General features: G+C 41.7%; 1 protein-coding gene across 1 annotated transcript; it reads right to left on the minus strand.

The window, feature by feature from the left end:
* Positions 1-569: 569 nt before the first annotated feature.
* On the minus strand, positions 570-19,228 carry dhrs11a (dehydrogenase/reductase 11a). Its single transcript, XM_083927510.1, has 7 exons — positions 18,902-19,228; positions 3,951-4,160; positions 2,928-3,022; positions 2,002-2,131; positions 1,760-1,852; positions 1,601-1,666; positions 570-1,508 (listed from the first exon to the last, which is right to left on the minus strand). The coding sequence occupies exons 1-7, from the start codon at positions 19,031-19,033 to the stop codon at positions 1,467-1,469; spliced, it is 768 nt and encodes a 255-aa protein (XP_083783636.1). The 5' UTR covers positions 19,034-19,228; the 3' UTR covers positions 570-1,466.
* Between the last annotated feature and the right edge of the window lie 1,121 nt (positions 19,229-20,349).

The following is a 20,349-nucleotide window of genomic DNA, read 5'->3' on the forward strand; positions in this document are numbered from 1 at the left end:
ATTTTGAATGTGATAAGATGTTGTGGAATGACAGCGACGGGATCCGTTATCCTTGTGTACATCTTTAATATCCGGCCAGCACTTCCTCTGTTGTGACAGGGCTCCACATGACAAAAGAGTGGTGCTCTGTGGACTTCACACACATTTCCCTGCTCTCATTTGAAAACTTTACCAAGGGTGCCATCTTTTGGCCATGTCTGTTGATGCAAGTGTTGATAAATCTGAGGTCAGCTAGTGTACTTAGATTTAGATATAGTACATACATTTTAGCCAATGAAATGAGTAATGCCACTATTTAAAAATCACAGTTGAACTTTTGTTTTGACCCACTTCCTTTAAAACATAAACCACCGTAGACCAATTAATTGTGGCTGACTCATTTATTAGGTCAAATGCAAGATGCCGCTGCTGATAAAAAATGATATATACTGGTGGTAAACAGAGGAATACCCAAGTCATGCAATTCTATGCCATGTCGTGTACGGTGTAATAAAAACCTGTCACAAAGTCCACATGCTGTGTCTTATTTGTCTGGGGAAGATAACACAGACCATAACTTACATCTGGGCAATTGTTTTTATTTATTCATTTAAGGAGAAATTTCTACTGAAAGGTACACATTTCTAAGGTATACATGGAGATGGAGTTAGTTTCTTCCCTTATATAAGTTGCCAGTGTTTCCTTCTTGTAATTCCTCATAAATGAATCCAAAGCACAGAATAACTGAAATTAAACAGGCAAAAAGGTGGATAGTAGGAACCCATGTGTATAACAGACAAGGTCCCCTGTACTTTTCTTCATTCCTTTCATGGGGTTGAAACCTGGAAAGATCCAAACGAGGGCAACTGAACGTGTTTGTGAAAACATACGGTGAGTAAGGGTAGCAGGATGGACAGACTGTGGATGGTTAGTTACAGTGGGTCAGATGTAGTATCGTCTATAGTTAGGTTAGTATGAGACCACTTCTATCTATGATCAAAATATTTATAAAAAAAATTAAACAAAAAAAATGGTCATTCTTATAAACAGCAATTACTCTTTCCATTCAATTCCAAAAAGATATGTCATATGACCTACAGAAACAAAAACGTGTGCAATCAATGGCGTACTCATCCCTCGTGCAGATGACTGCGGCGCAAAGCAGCAACTCTCTCCTTTGTTATTTGTTCCCACCGTAGTTTGGAGTCAGCTCAGTTCAGGACGGGGCTCAACGATTCACAAAGACCTGGTTGCTGCATTCAGTAGTATTTTTGTAGTGGTTTAAAAAGTCCATGCCCTTAATTTCTTCGCACAGCCTCCTTAAGGCTCCAGCCCTCTCTGACCACATCCCTGCAGATCCAACACAGCTGTAGTTGATTTGTTTAATCCCCCCCACACATACACACACACACTCGCCCCGCAGAGGTCGCTAAGGAGTCACCGCGGCTGCCGTCTGTCTGCTCCTCCTGCAGCTTCCTGTTTCACTGCTATGACACCTGCTCTACTGGCCTCATCTGCACATCTCCGATCTGATGACACAAATGAAAGGAGATCAATACAGAAACCAACCGCCGATGCATTTGATTTTATAAAAGCTAGAGAGAGAAAAAAAGAGACGTACCTGGACATGAGGAGGGGCGCTGAGGACAAATGTGACTGCACTGGCTATGTCCTCTGCTTTCAAACACTGAAAAGGGAAGAGAAGAGGATTTATTCATGTGTACTGGAATTTACATTTTAAGAAATATGTGGCGACTCGCAGTCAAATGCACACTCTTACTTTCATACTCTCGTACACTGCAGCGGCTTTCTCCGGATCACTGTTGTGGTGACGGAAGGCAAACTCAGTCTCCACTATTCCAGGCGATATACACTGCAGGGCAGGCAATTTTACTGCTTACACACTGACAAACACTTTACAATGAGTTTGGGAAATGTACAGTTGTTTATGTGATCCAATGTGTGAGCAATAACACAGGTCAAAGAAAAACCTGCACACTGTGATGAGAACAACTAACTTACTGTGGCTCTGATGTGGGTGTTTGCTTCTCGAAGCTCTTGCCGTATCCCCTCAGTCAAAGCAGTCACGGCGTATTTAGTTGCACAGTAGAAATGCTCATCAGCACTCGGCACCACTCGATGCCCACCCATACTGTAACGGGCAGAAGAGGAGAGAGAGATGCATGAGCTTCTGTAGCTCAACCTTGAGTCAAACCCAAATTTAGGTTATCACTTATACAGCAAGATTTCTCACAATTCACGGTTTGTACCAACCAATTGTATGGTTTACTGTCATATACTGTGTCTCAGAGGCCCAGAACAGTTCCCAAAAATAGTTGATTCAATTAATAGATCTACAAAATTTAACAACAGGAAAACAATAAGACTAGGGATCGATCGATATGGATTTTTTAGCGCCTATGCCAACACCGATTTTCTTTTCATCAGCCTTAGCCGATGACCGATGCAGACTGACGATTTTCCTGAGCCGATATTTGGAGCCCATACTACTACTGCTCCCTAAATTTACATTATAAAAATTACGCAATAATTATAACAAATGTTACGAGTCTAAATTTAAAAAAAGGGGAACATTTATTGAACTTAAAAAAGGCGTCTCCAGCAACACAGAGCTGCCTGTGGACGCCTGTCTGTAAATAATGCTGGAAAAAACTATCGGCAAACGCAGCAGCCCGCATCAGCTGATACAATACACCTAAAAAAAACCACCAACATCAGCCAAAAACATCGTCTGGCAGATGTATGGGTCTATGATTAAATAAGACTTAAAGTTCTTTGGGTTCAGGTCCAGCAGGGGCCAGGTGGAGCTTACAATGGACTTTACTAATGCCTGCCAGGTTTAAAACACCTTAAACAGACTAGCTGAGGTATTTTCAGAATAATCTACACATTTGTTCTTAGATTCAAAGGCTGTCTGTATGGCTTACCTGTTAATATTGATGATGTGGCCATCGTCCACATTTCTCTCCTTCATTGATTTGTATGCCTCACGGGTACAGATAGACAAGGCTAAGACATTAACCTGCGGGGCAGTGAAGACAGCAACTTAATCATGTTTCAGTCAGTGTACTGTATGTTTCGGTCTTTGTCTGTACTACATTCAAATAAGACATCCGGTCATCATGCTGTGTGGAAAACATTTGTCAGTTGAGATAATTTTGCAGAAGTAAAATGTGATGTTTTTCCATATTTATGTGATGAAACGGTATGAGTTTAGCTGACTGACAATCACTGGGTCACTGTGTTATACCAGCTGAACCTGCTCTTCCTGTCCAGCTTGCGGCCTCTAAGCTGCTCCTGTAGTGACATTGATAGACGGCAGGTTAAAGCCAACGTGGTGGCAAGATAGGGGGAAGTGGCCAAACAAGGTCAGCGTACAGATTAAACACAGGCTAAAAATACACTGCTGTACACATTTATGTGGGCTGCCATGACAACAGATGGACAAGCGCTACGAATGCAGGACTCTGGAGACAGAGACTTTAGAGCAGGGGGTCTTCAGTGGTCAAGAGCTCAATGAATCAATGGGTGTACGGTCCAAACAAGAGAAATAGTGCTGGCTTTCATTAGTGGGCCTCTGCTGTGCCAGGGCTTCTCCTCAGAGCCAATGAAGCAGCCTCTGTGAGGGGAGGGGACCAGTGTGTGTGTGTGTGTGTGTGTGTGTGTGTGTGTGTGTGTGTGTGTGTGTGCGCAGACACATGTCAACACATTTCTGCTTTAAATCATGTTCTTTGAACAACAGAAGCTCTACAAACAAGACTTCCACTCACACTGAGCAACCATTTCAGCTCCTCCTTTTGCTTTCCTGTAGCGCAGCCATACAATCAATTTACCACAAACGTAAAGGGATAATTCTAACCAAACCAATCCCTATTCTAAATAAATACAACGTTTCTCTCCGGCTTGTTTCAGCCTAAGCATTTATATTTGTGTGTCTGTGATCCACCCACATCGATCATGTTCCTCCAGCCCTCTGTCTTTCCGCTGAGCAAGGGCTCATTGTGTGCCAATCCAGCATTGTTGATGCATACGTCCACGCCCTTGTGTAGCGTCTTGATGGCTGAAAACATGGAGAGGATTTCTTCCTCGTTGGACAGGTCACACTTGTAAGGGATTAGTGTGCCACTGTAGCCTGCACTCTGGCATTCGGCTGCCAGCTTCTGAAAAACACAAATCAGACCCAATTTAACACCATACATATTTGTTAGAATATAATAAACACTGCAAGTTGCCATAAATTAAATATCAGGACTAAGACACTGTTAGGTAAGGGCCAGAAATGATTAACCTGTAGCATAATGATTAGGATCCCGGCCATGATTAACACCCTACCCACTCAGACACTGTGAAACTGGTGAGAACATGTAGCTATAAAACCAACACCCCATCTTTTGAGGGCAAGAGGGAACCTGACAGCAAAAGGGGCTAAAACCACACCAGTCTGTCTGATAGTATTAGTTATTTCTACTTATCTTTTACTTATTATTATATAAAGCACATTAACTGAAATTCCACTTTCTACCAAAATCTAAAGCATGACCCTGGATGAGAAGAGGCGAGCTTTGCACGGATGGGATGCGTCTTCCTTTGGGGTAAAGCTGGGCTGAGTCTGCTGCAGGCTGAGCAGGCTACACTCCAACCAGGTCAGCTGGCTTTCCACTACTGTGGGGTTTGATACAAACTGACACAGATCCTCCTGCCAGGCACAGCTGCACCAGTCACCTGATGTCTCGCTCTGGGTGACAGTCAGACAGGAGGGGGCGCGGGTGATAAGGGCGCGGCTGGTGGTAGACAGAGATGATGCATAGCACTGAGCATCTTTGCAGAGAAGGACTAAATGTTTAGAGAGTCGACCATGTAGATGTACTCATTTATACTCGTACTCAAATTCAGCATATAAACTTTTAACACCTTACACAAGCTCCTGTGCCCCGAGTACATTATGTGATGGCATATTTTAGTGTGCTGGTTTTATTTGATACATGAAGTTGCATTCAGATTTTTCCAGCACAGCTAAAATGGAACCTGATAGTGTGTTTTTTTCCCCAGGAATCTTAGGCAGTGGCTCCTGACCTTTTTGTCTGATGGACCCCCATAACCCCCACAGATGAGCTCTAGTGCCCCATCATAGACACCGCCTGTCATGTTCCAAATGTGTACTTATGAAGGGATTATAAACTGGTCATTTAACACTAATAGTCGTTTGAAATTAGCTTTGGTCAAGTTTGCATATGTACCTTTAGCACTTGTGGCAGAAGCTGGATATTAGAAGCATTTATTTGTTACTTTTAGCTAACTATTGCATCTGTTTGCGCGTTACTTTAAGCTTACTGTTTGACAACTGGTTTGCTTGTTACTCTTAACAAATCATTTAATCTGTTTGTTACTTTTAGGTTGGTATTTAATCTGTTTATCTGTTACTACCATTTTCTTTAGCTGAGTTTAGTTAAGTTAATTAAATTAATCAGCTTTCCACATATCCACTGGTACCCTTTGGGGTGAAAGTACTCCTGGTTGGAAATGACAACATCAACAATCAAAAATACATGTTTAATGTTGTTTTGGCTTAAGTCCCAGACCCAAATACTCAAGCGAGCCAAAAATAAAAAAGGTCATGATTTATGTACCTATGTCCATCTGTGGATAAAGTTCACCCCAAAGCATGGTCGGAAATAACAAACTATAAGGGTTGGGCTGGTCCTTTCAGTCCTAGCCAGGGGCACAGTTAATTGATTAATCCCACAGCTTTCCAACTACTTCTTTAAAGGTTCACAACATATTAAACATTCCTTCTTTGCATGGATTTAGAGTACTGAACTTTGTTTATAGGGAGAGCGAAGCATGTTCAAAGGATACAGTAAGTATACAGTATATTCATATCTCACAATGTTGAGGATTATCTGATGGTTCATAAGTACCTGAAATTTTGTGAGAGCCAGAAGCAGCAGAAAGTTGCATGTGACACTACTACACGTCAGGAAAGGGGATCAATTATCATATGTATTAGTGTGGATCAATGTGACCATGTTGTTGATGTCTGACGCCTGGACATAAGGATAATTTTCTGTCTTTTTTCTAACAAACAACGTCACAGATTGAATGAATCCTATCTCACACTTGGAGTGTGTAGATTTGTCTGCTCTTCCTCTAAGCTGTTTAACTGGGATTATCCAGAGATAAGGCATTACCCCTATAAAGCTGTCAAAATGCTATAACACTGAAAACACTCGTCTCATCTCTAAAACCAGCTCTTTTGCCGTGTTGTAGACAGGTGAACCATTTCCTTTTGTCTATTAACTTAAATATGAAGCTGTGATTATTGGTCTGTTCAGCTGCAGTGATGTCTTTAAAGTATAAGTGTTTTAAGTGTCTTAACTGCCTTTAGACTTAAATCTTTACTTCACACTAGCATGAATCCCTGGAGGGACAGGCTCTCAAGCAGGAAGGAGTCCGCAGACAGACCGGTGGAAAGGCTCTTCTTTATTCAGAAAGGAGGTTAACATTAAGGGGGAAGAAATGCCAGTCTTTTTGTTAGAGGGGGAGAATTAGTTGTGTTACTGAGGTTTAAGTGGGAGCAGCAGAGCAAACAGGCTGTGATCTTGGTCCAACTACAGGAAGTCTCAGGCTGTGAATCTCCATGTGTTTGTGTGTGTGTGCATGTGTGGGTGACTTCTGGCACCAGCTGTACTGTGATGGCCAGTACCAGCCCTCATACTGGCCACGCCTACAGAAACGGCACCACAGCATGCTGTTCCACAGAGAAGCAAACAGGCATGAAAATGCAGCAACAATATTATAGGCAAATACACTCTACACATGATTCATTCACCGCAATCCAAATTGAAATTGGATATCTGCATGTGACGCATGTTTGGTGTCACAGATTTAAAGACATGGACAGAAAGCTTTCTCTCATTGCAGACTTTGCGTTCTAATTTAATTTCACCATCTTGTTTTTTTTATCGAGACAATGTTCACAAACATTCTAAATGTTTTACTTTTTTTTTTTAATTTTACCCATATTATCATGTGGTTTTGTTCTTGGGTGGTTATGGAAGACTGCACATACATACAAAGAGCTCTGTGCAACTCAAATCAAAAACACTGTTTGCCATTACCTGGACCGCCTTGATAAGACCAACACTGAAAGATAAAAAATTCAAAAGACAAATGATGTTACAACAGGTCATAAAGCCTTTACATGCTACAGTAATGGGTCTACATACACCCACGCAGCACTCTCAGACACATGTGTACATGCCTACATAGTGACATTCATGGTCAGTAACCCCTGCAGGGGGCTGTTATATAAGCTCTACAATGTAAGGGCCAGCATTGTCGCACACCATGTTCATCAATCATTCACCCACTCACGTGGAACTGGTGTAAACGGCTGAAACAATTTGCAAAAGAAGAGGACAGAGATAAAAATAAAGATGCAAAAGCCCTAAAGGCAGAGAAGCTCTAAGTGGTGAGCCAGATCAATAGCACAAGGCGGCAGCCAAGAACGGAGAGAGCTGAGAAATTAGATTTGTCTCAGGTTGACTCAGGAGGTCTCACAGACATTAGATGGATTGTGTTATAGGCCACTGTTCCCCCTCTTATTGTAGTTTTAAAAAGAAAAAATCCTATGTAATGCAGCCATAACTGAACCACACTGCCACCCCTCCCTCCCCCCCTCCCTTAATCCTTCCTGTTCCATCTCTTTAGTACCTGTGACACACAAAACTATTTAGCCTGTCATAACACATTTTCATCCTCATTACTGAGACTGTTGTCCAGTGATCACAAAAAGTGTGCAGAAGGAGCGAGGAGAAGAGGGAGGGTTGGCAGCCAGAAAGTGAAACAAAAGGAGAGTGAAAGGGAGGAAACATAACCTGAAGTATACTGCATTAAAGATGCATTCACAATTCAGTAGGTTTTACTACTGAGGAGCACAGCAGCAGAGGACAGGTAGTGCAAGCACGGCTTCAAAGGGGAAATCAACCTATTATCTTCACAAGGGTTATCACTGAAACGTACAGCAGCACTCCCCCCTAAAGCCACGAACCAAAGCTGTGTCTAGAGATATCATGAAACTTCACCAGGAGCTACTCCACAAAATAAAGAAGTGAGTTTATTGATTTGTTTTCCCTTGTCTCTGAAGAACACAGTCGAAACACTTTATTCTGTTAAGCCCTATCACTCATTATCCGGCTGAACTACTATTGCGCAACATAAAAAATAGACTCAAGTTTAGCCTGAGCACAATCATACTGAATGAGGGGTCAAAGGTTATAGTAGGCTCTATAATAGCATTGCAGCAGGGAAGAAGGGATGCCTGTGATTACCTCTTCTTCACACACTGAAAGACTGCCATCAAAAGGTCTAAAGGTTGGACAGAACGGTTTTACAACACACAGTCTCAAAGGAGATAAGAATAATTACACTCATTGTTTGTAACTACACTCATTGACAGACTTCTGGGGAATTTCAGTTAAGGAACACGTTTTAGGCCTAAACGTAAAAGACTTTAAACCTAAACAGTAGATTAAAGAACACTGAGACAATTGAGTGAGTGACTACAGACGGAGCATTCAGCCTGGTGTTGAGTAACAGACTGGTGCAACCAGTGTGATGGCATTGTACTTTCCCCAAACAAAGTGATTAAATCAGTAAGAGGCAGCGGCGCATTTTTATTTGAAATAAGACAGAAAACATCGCAAGAGTGGCATTTCTGTCAGCGATACTTCACTATTAGGTTAACTACAGAGAGAGCGTTAAGTCACATATCCACATGGGCATCATATGATAAATAGCTATCCAGTTCTCTTGTTTATAGTTGAAACATGCTGAGGGGTGAGGTCTCCCTCTGGTGAACCAGCATGCATCACGTGCCTTGTACATCTCATGTGACAAGTTATTCCTGCACCTGATGCCAACCATTGGTACAACAATTCTGCTCTCATCACAGGCCATGGCTAGTTCTAGATATGAGCCACATCATTATGCAGGTTAAGTTTGATCATAACCAACTAGAGGAGGTAGACAGATTTACATACCTAGGGAGTTTTATTACTGTGAGCGGAGGAACAGATGTCAAAGCCAGAATAGGAAAGGCAAGGGCAGCATTCAACATCCTAAATAACATCTGGTAATCAAAAAAACTTACACTCAAAACCAAACTGTAATGTTTAAAATTTACGAACATCAAATCCATTCTGATGTACGGATCTGAAACATGGAAAATTACCATCTACTTGCTTAACAAACTACAGACATTCATCAACAGCTGCTTCGGACGCCTCTTGGGAATCTACTGTCCTGACATCGTCATCAACCTGTGGGTTGCACCAAGCAAGAATCCACAGAACTTTAAATCAGGTGGAGGAAGTGGAGCTTGATTGGCCACATACTCAAAAAACTAAAGATGCACCGATGCAGTTTTTCCTGATCCAATCTGATACCGATACCTGCACTGAGCTTATCGGCCAATACCCGATAATGATCTGATATTGATGAATGAACCGTGTACATTGCCCTGTGAGTGAAGGCATCAGGCTTGACATAAACATCTAGCCCTGTTAAAAAAAGGTAACAAATTAACACAGATATAAATGTACTTAATATTATTTATTAACAAATAAAGTGTACATTAGCAGCTAAAAGAAATAAATAACACTTCTATGTAAAGTGCACTGCAAACAGATATTTTAAATGGTAATATAACATATAGCAGCTGCCTGAAACCCAACAAACAATGGCATAATTAACTTGCTGTGTATGATATTAATAAAAAAATAAATAACTGGATCGGAATGATGGATTGACCTCATTTATCCGATATCCAATCCAGCTAATTAGTCAATATTGGAGCCGATATCCGCTCCGGGTATCGGAACAGTGCATCTCTACAAAAAAAGTAAATAAATCGCCAAGCAGGCAATAACATGTAACCGTCAAGGCAAGAGAAAAGCCCTAGAACGACCTGGAGAAGAAGTACAGAACAAGAGATGAAGGCTGAGGGGCTGTCATGGCAGCAACTGGATCGAAAGGCACAACACCGCAGATGAACGAGAGCTGTAGTAAATGGTCGTTCCCTAGGGAATACAAAGGCCTAAGTAAGTCTATTATAACTTGAGTCCAGGGCAGACAACAAAAACAGGAGCGTCTCATGGAGACAGTGTTGATCTGACGCGTCCAAAATGAAAATCTTTCAAACCGGGCCAGCCTGAGGCGGGACTATTCAACATGTTCAGCTCAGATCTTTGCAAAATCAAACAAACACCCAGCAACGAATCCAATTTGGCTGCTTTCGAAGCGAAAACAACACAATTTGCATTCTTTCTCGTCAACCCCCTCCCACCCTCCGAACTCAAGTGTTGTTGTGATTCATAAATGCTTTCACCACAAAGTGCTTTCTTTCACACTCTACCCTCTCTGCTGCAAATATACATTCAATAACAAGTGCTGGCCTGCTTCTGCACTTGCACTTAGCTCTTATGAGATGTATTCCTTCCTTGCAGGGGAGGCCTCCTCACACACACAATCTCACAGACTGTACACGCAGAGAAGAGCTTTCCAGCAAGCCTTCAACAGGACAGGACAGGAAACGCCCCACCTATCATAGCAGGAGGCCGGGGGAGGGAATGTCAATGCCAGTAAACCTTATACCTTGAAAGATGATAAGCACAGAGAGGACAGCCCAGTGGCGGTGCAGGGAGAAGGGCTCATAGGGGTCACTGAGCTGTCTAGACCAATCAGACCGTTAACGATATGAGACCCCAGTGATTTAGTAGAAGTAATTAAAACACTCCTGGCATAAGGGTGAGAAGAAATTTCACCGATGTTAGTGTTTTTACTGACTGTTTGAGAGATCTGCTTTGCTAGCAGTTATGGAAAAAGTCTACTAAAACTACAAGTTGACTAGAGAGACTGCTGTCAGAATAAATGAATAAAACTGAGGTCTTAACATTTGATTCCCCCAGATCTTAAGGGGGTCTCGATCCATCAGTCTTCTACCTATTGTACTGGCTATTTCTACAGCAAAGTGTTAAGATACACAAAGAATATTATCCTATGCTAAAATTCCTTGCACAGACTGCACATAAGCCTGTCATCCATGAATATGTGAAGGTGTGGTTAAACTCAATTTCAATGTGAAAATATACTGAGGTCGGTAGTATTTACACACTTGGGAACATTACTGAGATGAAAAAAGACTGGTGTCTTATCAGCATCAGCTACCCTTATATCATAAATCTGTGTCTACATACCTATGAGTCATTGATATCCTCAAAACAATCTGGGCTGCTGCTTTGGGAGGATTCATACAGTATATAAAGAAATGCTGTTATTTGTTGTGTTGGTGAGAATATTGCTTCTCTTGGGGGCAGAATCCATGGAAACGTGATGGATTATTAGTTAGATATAAGTCTTTGTCAGCTCACCGCTCAAGTGGAAAAACTCGTAGTCAGTGGAAAAGCTTTCTGCATGGGTAGGACAAAAGCTTGTGAGCCGAAGAAGCTGGGAAGTGTGAGCTCAGGGGAAAATTGACATGGGAAATCAGAAAGCCACTGTGCAGGTGAAGACAGCAGTGCTGCGATTTTATTCACAGCAAAAAGCACTAAGTTAAAACATAATGACTGGACCACTCATACTGCGCTAAATGTACATGAGCTAGATGGGGTATTAATATACTGAACAACAATTCAGCGACCATCTAACCCTACATCTGGCACATCACACTGAAACTACAAAACATGGAGACCAAAACAGAAAACTATATAAAGAAGAATCAGACACAGACGGAAAGAAAAGAGAGAAAGGGTATGCGACAAAGAGAATAAAGCTGTCTGACCCACTTCAAATCCTTTCTGGAGTGGAATCGGTTCACTGTGAAATAACAGGACGGGCTGTCCAGACCCAACCTACAGGAGGAGGTTGAGACGGCTTAGACAGAGAGACACCGATTGCCTTTTATTGTGTCAACTCAGCTTTTGGGGCATGACTGAGCACCTTTTACATCGTTCAGAATGGGCACCAAATCAAAGTTGGTCAGCCAAGGTCTTAAATGAACCTTCTGGCTCACCTGCCAAGGTTTAGCGTTTTAGTTTAGAGGCTACTGCTTTGCGCTGAGCTGCATTAACGGGCAGCCAATCAGGACAGGGTTCCCCCCAGAAAAGTTGCTTGGCCCAGTGGCTAAGTCTTTTTATTTTTCAGGGGTTGGGGAGGAGGAGAGATGCATCACTACAATGAGTTAAAGGCTCATCCATCTTTAGCCTGGATCGTTGTTGATACTAGCTCCGGGGCGAACGGTCTTCACTCTAATCGACTGGTAGGAAAGAAGACATGGACTTAGCTTGGGTCTTGAGGAGGTGTAGCATTTATACAGACAGATAAACTGTACACACACTTCACTGCTACATTCACAACATTACACATGTTGAAACTCCGACAAAGACAGAGAGTACAAAAGCAGCGTGACCAGAAATGACAGCAAACTCTATCTCAGGACAGTTTCTCTCGTTAGTTATTCCTTAAAGGAGTTTGCTAGTTGTTTGACACATTTTAGTTAAAAAATCATGTTAAAAATATATTTTACAAAAAACTACAATGCTTAAGCTCAGCAGGGAGTCAATTTAGGCTCACAATACACTGGGGGGGAAGGAGTGTGTTTGATCCAAATCCACTGGAAAAGAGTGTGTTGTCCGCGTTAACAAAATCTTACAACAGGCAAAGACCACAAACTGACCAATGCATTCAAATGGCCATCAGCATTGCCACCTGTGCTCCTGGTTTGAGTTTAGTCATTCAATGTTTTTCCTTATTGATAAGCACAATAATTGAACAGCAATTACCTTCTTAGGACATATGTTATGCAGAATCTCTTCCCAAGCTCTTGCTAACGAAGGCTCTGCGTATGCCAACCACAAATCTGTTTAGCTGTAAAAACCCACAAATTATGTTTGCTAAATTTATCTGATCTAAAACTGCAGCAGCCAAAGCTTTGGATTTTGACAGATGGCTCCGCTGTGCAGCCAGCAAATGTCTGTTTCACTTTAGCAGTTTGAAATGGATTTACAATACAAAACGATGTATTTATTACCTAGAAGCAGATGTTATTTTTTCATTTAGTCTGGAAAAACAAATGTGAGTACTTTCAGCGAGGATAGAAAAGTAATTCCTCACAGTAAAAGCACATTGAACAAATGCCTGTTAAGAGCACTGAATCATTCAGAGACATGCTATATAGAAATTGTACATATACGATTTTATTGACCAGTGAAGAATGAAGAATTTGTTCTTTTGCTGTTCTGCACACAGTGCGACACAAACTATACTTTCCAGGAATCACTGAATGCATAGATGTCTAGGCAACCATTGACTGTGATTGATTATGTCACAAACCACACCCCATCCCACCCCCTGCCTCTGCTTCCTGAGAGCAACAGCAGCACTGACACTAATCTCTTCTACACCAACACTGACTTATGTTATCTTAAATTGGAAAGGTGTAGAAATACACTTAATGACGCTCTTGCCTTTTATATTATCATCCCAGGGTCTTATTAGGCAAATTGGGTATACTGCTCCAAATAACACCAAACCTCTGCAGTAGCATGATAAGAGTCCTGACACATTAACCAAAGCACCAACATAATAGTATGTGAACACAGAGTTTATTAAAAGAGTGTTTTCATAGACTTACCAACTGGCCCCGGTACTAGCATTCAAGTCAATTACCAAATACAATCCAAAAGGACGGAGCCACTTGATGATTTATTCCAGCAAAACATGTAAACATTGTGGTTTGTGGCAGTTTGGTGAAATGTCCCACACAGCTTTCCCTGCAGCATCCAAACATTACGCAGATCTCGGGGGTCAGAGGTCAGGGGACGTGGGGCGTGTGTTGCCGTAAGATGCACATTGAGTGCAGGATTAGGTAAAGCCAACTAGCCTGTAACTTGAAGTGAAGAGATACAGAATAGTTCGTGTTTGAATCTTTCCCGGCTGTGAAACTAAAATGAAAGCTTACAACCCAGAAACTTTTCATAGGCTGCCGTAGGGTACGATGAGCATGCTCTGATAAACCAGTGGCTTTTTGTTTTTAAATCTGGACATTGAGACGCAGATTGAGACACTTCTGCAGAGGGATTACCGTGTCTGCAGCAAACCACAATGTTTACGTGTTTTGCTGGAATAATTCATCAATGGCCTCCTTCCTTTTGGATTGTATTTGGTAATTGACTTGAATGGAGCAGCTAGTACTGGGGCCAGTAGGTAAGACTTTCAAAACACTCTTTCAATAAACTCCGGGTTCACATATTGTGTTGCTGGTGCTTCGGTTAATGTGTCAGGACTCTTCTCATGCTACTGCAGAGGTTTGGTGTTAATTTGAGCAGTATTTGTGGTTAAAAAAGACGTTTTAATGCATCCAGCTCGCCGTCCCGTGCTTATTCGGGTCAGCCACGACAGGCTACTCTCCGGAAAATCTATGTCAATAGTTCATACACGAAAAAAATAGTCTCGATGGCTTATATGATGACCGAATTTACCTAAAAAAACCATGGGATGATTTTACACTGGAATTTCACTTTAAACCTCCGTCTGTTTTACGGTTCTGCAGCGTTGGGTTGTAATGAAAATTTGCATACATATGTCTCTCAATGGCACAGTTTTGGAGCGCATAGAGGCCACTTTTAAACCTTTTAGTATCGTAAAGAATACATTATGTGAAGAGAATGGCCTTCCAGTGAAATAAAAGCTTCTTCCACTAGTCTTCAAGGGTTTCACAAGAGTTAATGAGAAGCTGTGCTGCTGCTACTTGGATGCATCCCTGTCGTCTCCATTCCTGCACAGAGCCCATGGTGACCACACGTCTCCCTTCAGCTCACTGCTCCCCTACTACCAACTCTACAGTCTCACAGACAACAAAACAATACTGCAGCCACGGCGCTACACTCTGTTTTCTCCATGTTTTGTTTACACAGAAATACAGAGATCTATAACATGTCGATACATGTCTTACTATCACTGTTATTTTATTTGGTCTACTGTGAGTGTGAATATTGCTGTTGGACAATACTGACTGTAAAAGCTTTACTTCCCCCGAGTAAAGAAATAAACACCAAAAGGAAGTCAAGAACAATTACTTAGTGATGGACACTTGCATCCCCCACTAGCAGCATGCCAAGTTTGGCACTACTACAGCAAGAACCCAGTTTACACTGCACAGAGTACAATACTGGCTTTGTCCCTCAACTCACACAGACAGCTCTCCAAGGTCTTGTACAGTGATGAAATCTGCCACAGAATGGTAGAAATGGAAACCTGTCAATCTATATAACCTGGTAGCAACCTCTAGTTTGGCCAGATATGCAATTAGTTGAATGTAAGCTTTCATGTAAGGATTGTTCTGGCTGTGATGTAGTTCTTTAATGCTGACTGACTCTTGTATTATAGAAAAGTATGACAAAGATTTGAAATGTTGTGACCCTGTTTGAGTCTTGCACAAGTCACAGAAAAGGCCTGAAACAAGCTGTTGCAGTTAAATATTGACAGGAGGGGACATGTGACAGGAGTATGAATGGAGGCAGGCTATCTATTGCGCAATTCCTACTCACTGAATGTGTGTGTGTGTGTGTGTGTAGAAGGTGGAGAAAAGGCTTGCATGTAAACCAAACCTAAGTGAAATGTAGAATTTACATTTTTGACACTAGAAAGAAAAAAACAACCACTAAACTTTGGAACGATTACACCCCTGCTTGCATTTCATGCTTTCACAACATCATCATTATCACAGTTCCTGAAACTGTCGCACCAGTGCTCTTGCCGAGCTTTGCCAAACTATGTTATTGCAAACTGTAAACAGTGCAGTAGCATAAACAGGTATAACAGCTGCAGAACTGTGTGGCGCCATCCCGTTTCATGTAAGAAAAAAGTATGAATTTAGATGACTGCTTCCATAAAATCAAAGCTGTGATTTTTTATTCACAGCTGTGATACAGACGTGGATATACTGACACCTAAATATTCAAACATGACAACTACCATGGGCCTGCCAAGCTACAGTGCTCTGTGTGCTTTTATTTTAAGATCATTTTTTTGGCCTCTCATACCTTTATTTAGATAGAGTTTTGACAGGAAATGGGAGAGAGCGAGGGGGTGACATGCAGCAAAGGGCCACAGGTCGGAGTCGACCCTGCGGCGAGGACATTTAGGCTCTGTATATGGGGCAACTACTCTAACCACTGAACAACCGGGCATCCCTACAGTACTGTTTTACATGGCTCCCACACATTTTCATGGACAAAATGTCAATACCTTTCAAGGACCCATAATAAAATGTCCATGTCCATTCATAACCTAAAAGTACACAAACAGAACTGTAGTGTACTTTACTCCAAATGTTAATTATTGTATGAAAATGAATCAGCAACCTTTTTCATTGTTCATACTTGTTCATACTTACTTCAAATACTTCAACACATTGACCTTTATTAAAAAAAAAAAAAAGCCTTACCAGCACTTATATTAGTCTGGCATCGGCTTTCAAGCGCGAGGGGAAACTGAATCGATTGTAATAATGCTTTTGATTATAAACTCATTTGTAGATGCAAGAGTGAAAAACAATGCACCATCATAAGTATGTAGACTAAATACTCCATCGTATTTCATGGCTCTCTAATGGCTGATACAAATTGTAATGGTCATTGGAAAGCCATGAAATATTAAATGCACACTTGCCCGACATTATTCAAACATATCAGAGTAAAGCTCGACACAGACATAATTTCCTCCATCTGGCATACATGAAGCGAAAGACAGGGCTGGGGGATTTAGAAATGTACGTGATAGTAAAGCAAACGCGGTCATACATAGGCGCATATTGGAGGTATGTGACGTCAACAGCAACAGAAAATAAATGCAGCCAAGTGTTGATAGAAGTGTGGAGCGAGGCTTAATTATTTGTTGACCAGATAAGCAAGCTGCAGTGCCTTCTGGCTTACGGTTAGGCAAGAGTTAGTGGAGGGGAGCCACTGACACTGGCCCTGGAGGAGGCTTCTGTCTCCCAAATGTATTTTTTAATTACAGCATTCAATTCACAGGTTCAATATGTGGACCACAAATTCACATGCAGTTCAAACATAATCACCACTGGCACTAATTACTTTCATAGTCACGATGACAGACACTTAAATAATGATTGGACTCCTGTCATAGTGGGTGTGATTTAAGCTCGCCGTTATACAGCTAATTAAGCACTGACCTAAAAAAGGTGATGTGCGTAGCAGATAGTGTTTGTTCCAGACCGCATCCCAAGTTATATTGCTATAATAAGTCTAGGTGGGAAAATTAAAATAAAGATATATATATTTATCAATAGAACAGTTTGCAAACTGAGATTTATATGGGTTGTGTTGTAGTAAATACATTTTCTAACATGTATTAATGGTTTTACAAGGTACACTTTTCTTGGTAAACCTATTGGTTGAGTCGGTACAGAGCCTGAAACCTATTCTTATACACTCTAGACTCCTATTCTTAACACTTTAGTTACAAGGTCCCACAAGACTGTGAACGCCCTGACACTCCCTAAAGACCCATGTGGGCATCCATTGACACCTCTTTGTAAACTGTGGTGTGGCAATTTGACTCTACCTGAAGACAGTCGATTACTGTAACACACTTTTAGTTACTGTCCCACACAATGGTCAGTTGTCAGGTATCTCCCTCACTCAAATGTCATCTATGCCAGCTCTGAAAATGTTGGTGTGCTGCTGCTGATCCTGACATTTGCCCTCATTGGAGAAGGTCAACCAAAGGAAAATCTATTTTCCAGCAAGGATTAATAAAAGATTGTTACAGATTAGGGGTGTGGCCGGATATGATGAGCATCACAATTGCATCATTTGGTTGGCAGTACTGTATGCATTAAATACTTTCTCAGTGAGTAAGTACATTAATATCCCTGTAATATTCATATGAGAAGACAGTAACAATAGCTCGCCGGGATTAACTGTGGTTTAACATTATACCTCTTATGATGCCACAGTTCCCATAGTCTATAACAGATGTCTTCAACGTTTCTGAGGCCAAGGACCTCTTAGCTGAAAGAGAGACAAGCAGGCCCCCCCCCCTACAAATATAGTTTTAAACAGAGTTGCATATTAAACTGGGCCTAACATCTAGGGCGGCCTAAAGCCTATACACACAGCTTTTTATGGTGCATACAACACTAAGATATTACAATGATCATTATTAACATATTCCTATATTTATACATCCTATGTTAATGTTAAACATACATTATTAAGGCACATTGAATCCTTCAGCTCAAGTGTATCTGGGCATGGCAACCCTGCCTATGAGCCAGTAAGCCTATCACTTAGGTTGTGAAAGTGAATTTATATTTCTCTCACAAATGTATCTTTACTAGTAATACGCTGAATTCATGTTAATGTATATTTTCGTCAGTATTTAAAAAAAAAACCCGTTGGAAAGATGATCAAACGATGTGGCGGACCCCTGTTGAAGATCTCTGCTCTATAACGTCAGCTATTCGGGATTTAATGGGAGTCAAATGTGTCCTTGAACTGTTAGGAATCACGGCGGGGTACTTTTTCTTTCATGAAACAGGTTCACGTTAACTAACGTTTACGCAGCATCATACCCGACTTGTTCATTTCAACAAACAAAGCTAACGTTACACCGGCTGCGTTACCTAAGTAACCCGGTGTCCACATGACGTCAGCTTTACCGTCGGGTCTGAAGGTTTGTAGCTGAAGTTGTGAAGCTAATGTTAGCTAACAGTTAACGTTTGTGAGCTAGTTTGTTGTTGTCCTAACGGAGCTAGCTGCTCATATGAGTAGGACACACTAATTCCCAGCTGATATATGATATTAAATTAAAAGCCCACCTCTATTTTGTCGACATTCCTGGCACAACCGACAACCCTCATGCCCTGCTGGACCAGTGCCCGGGCTACAGCCGCTCCAATCCCGACCGAGGCTCCGGTCACCAGGGCCACTCTGCCTTTCCACCGCTCCATCTCCACCGTACTGTCTACACCGGCACGGTACACGAAACCACAGCTCCCGAGCGGCTCCCCTGTCTGCTTAATTCACGCTGTCACGGTTGCGGCTGTCAGTATTTTGTACGATATGTTCAAATTGATTGATGCCGCAGCTAACGCCTCCTGCCTCAGTGTGTGCAGCATCCAGGACAGCAGCGGGCAGTGTGCCTGAGCCCGGATCCATGCGCTCCTCTGGATGAAATATGAAGAGCCCTGGCGTGAGGAAATGTTTGGTTCACATCACCTCCCACTCGCTTTTTTGAGCCCCGGTGCCCGGAGGCTCTCCGTGTGTGCTCATCTACCGCCGCCTACCGGAAGAACTAAGATAGCACAATACGTGTTTCGCATGATAGCTTCAAGTATTGCCCGTAGTCAAAAGTTAACAGCAGTAAATTAAGTAGTTTTGATAGCTATTGTTTTATTTTAGAAATCAGTCCTCACTGAGATTCTCCAGTCGGCAGAAACATACAATGATGACAACTACACTCATCACATTTAAGTAATGTAGAGAAGAAATAAGGTAGCAATATCACCATTCACCTACATTTACAGTTAACAGAGGATTATACAAATATACATCTGGTACCCGAACAAACGCGTTAAATGATCAACCCTTAAGCTTAAATCAGTTTGATATATTTTGAGTATTTGACTATTCGCAAATTTAAAAGCTACAGCCTCTTCAGTTTTAGAAGAAGAAGAATTCCTTTTATTTATCCCGCAAGGGAAATTAGATTTTTTCACTCTGTTATTATTTTTATACATGTTACACACACACAGGCCCGAAATACACACATGCACAAATAGGACCTATATACATGCAGTTAATGAGAGATGTCAGAGCGAGGGGGCTGCCGATGGATCAGCGCGCCGAGCAGTTGGGGATTCAGTGCCTTGCTCAGCAGCACCTCTGCCCAGGAGATGAACTGGCACCTCTCCAGCCACTAGTCCACGCTCCATTCCTAGTCCACACAGGGACTCGAACCAGCCAAGTCACCTATGGACTGAGCTACTGCAGCCCCAATACCCCCCACGCCTCCATTTTCCTTTGCAATGACTAAAACATGTGAAACTTTAATGGGTTTATTCACTAAACAATGTTCTAAACTCAGGACTAGGCTGACAACAGTCCTATTAGCCCTGTGTTTGTTAGACAGGAAGGGCCAGAACAAAGAGGCTCTCCGAATAAGAACCCTTTCTAATATCATAAACATGAACTTGTGTGGTCAAGAAAAAACAACAAATGAATAATGCATATTAATAAATATTCTTTATTTATTAAATTTTGCACA

The sequence above is a fragment of the Echiichthys vipera genome, assembly GCF_963691815.1.
Source record: "Echiichthys vipera genome assembly, chromosome: 14".
NCBI lineage: Eukaryota > Metazoa > Chordata > Actinopteri > Perciformes > Trachinidae > Echiichthys > Echiichthys vipera.

Excerpts from the sequence above, each read along its gene's own strand:
- dhrs11a (XM_083927510.1), bottom strand. The coding sequence starts at position 19,033 with ATGGAGCGGTGGAAAGGCAGAGTGGCCCTGGTGACCGGAGCCTCGGTC. Across the intron at positions 3,023-3,950 it reads GCTGGAGGAACATGATCGAT|GTTAATGTCTTAGCCTTGTC; the intron begins GTGGGTGGATCA and ends ACTGCCCCGCAG. Across the intron at positions 1,853-2,001 it reads ACACCCACATCAGAGCCACA|TGTATATCGCCTGGAATAGT; the intron begins GTAAGTTAGTTG and ends CCTGCCCTGCAG.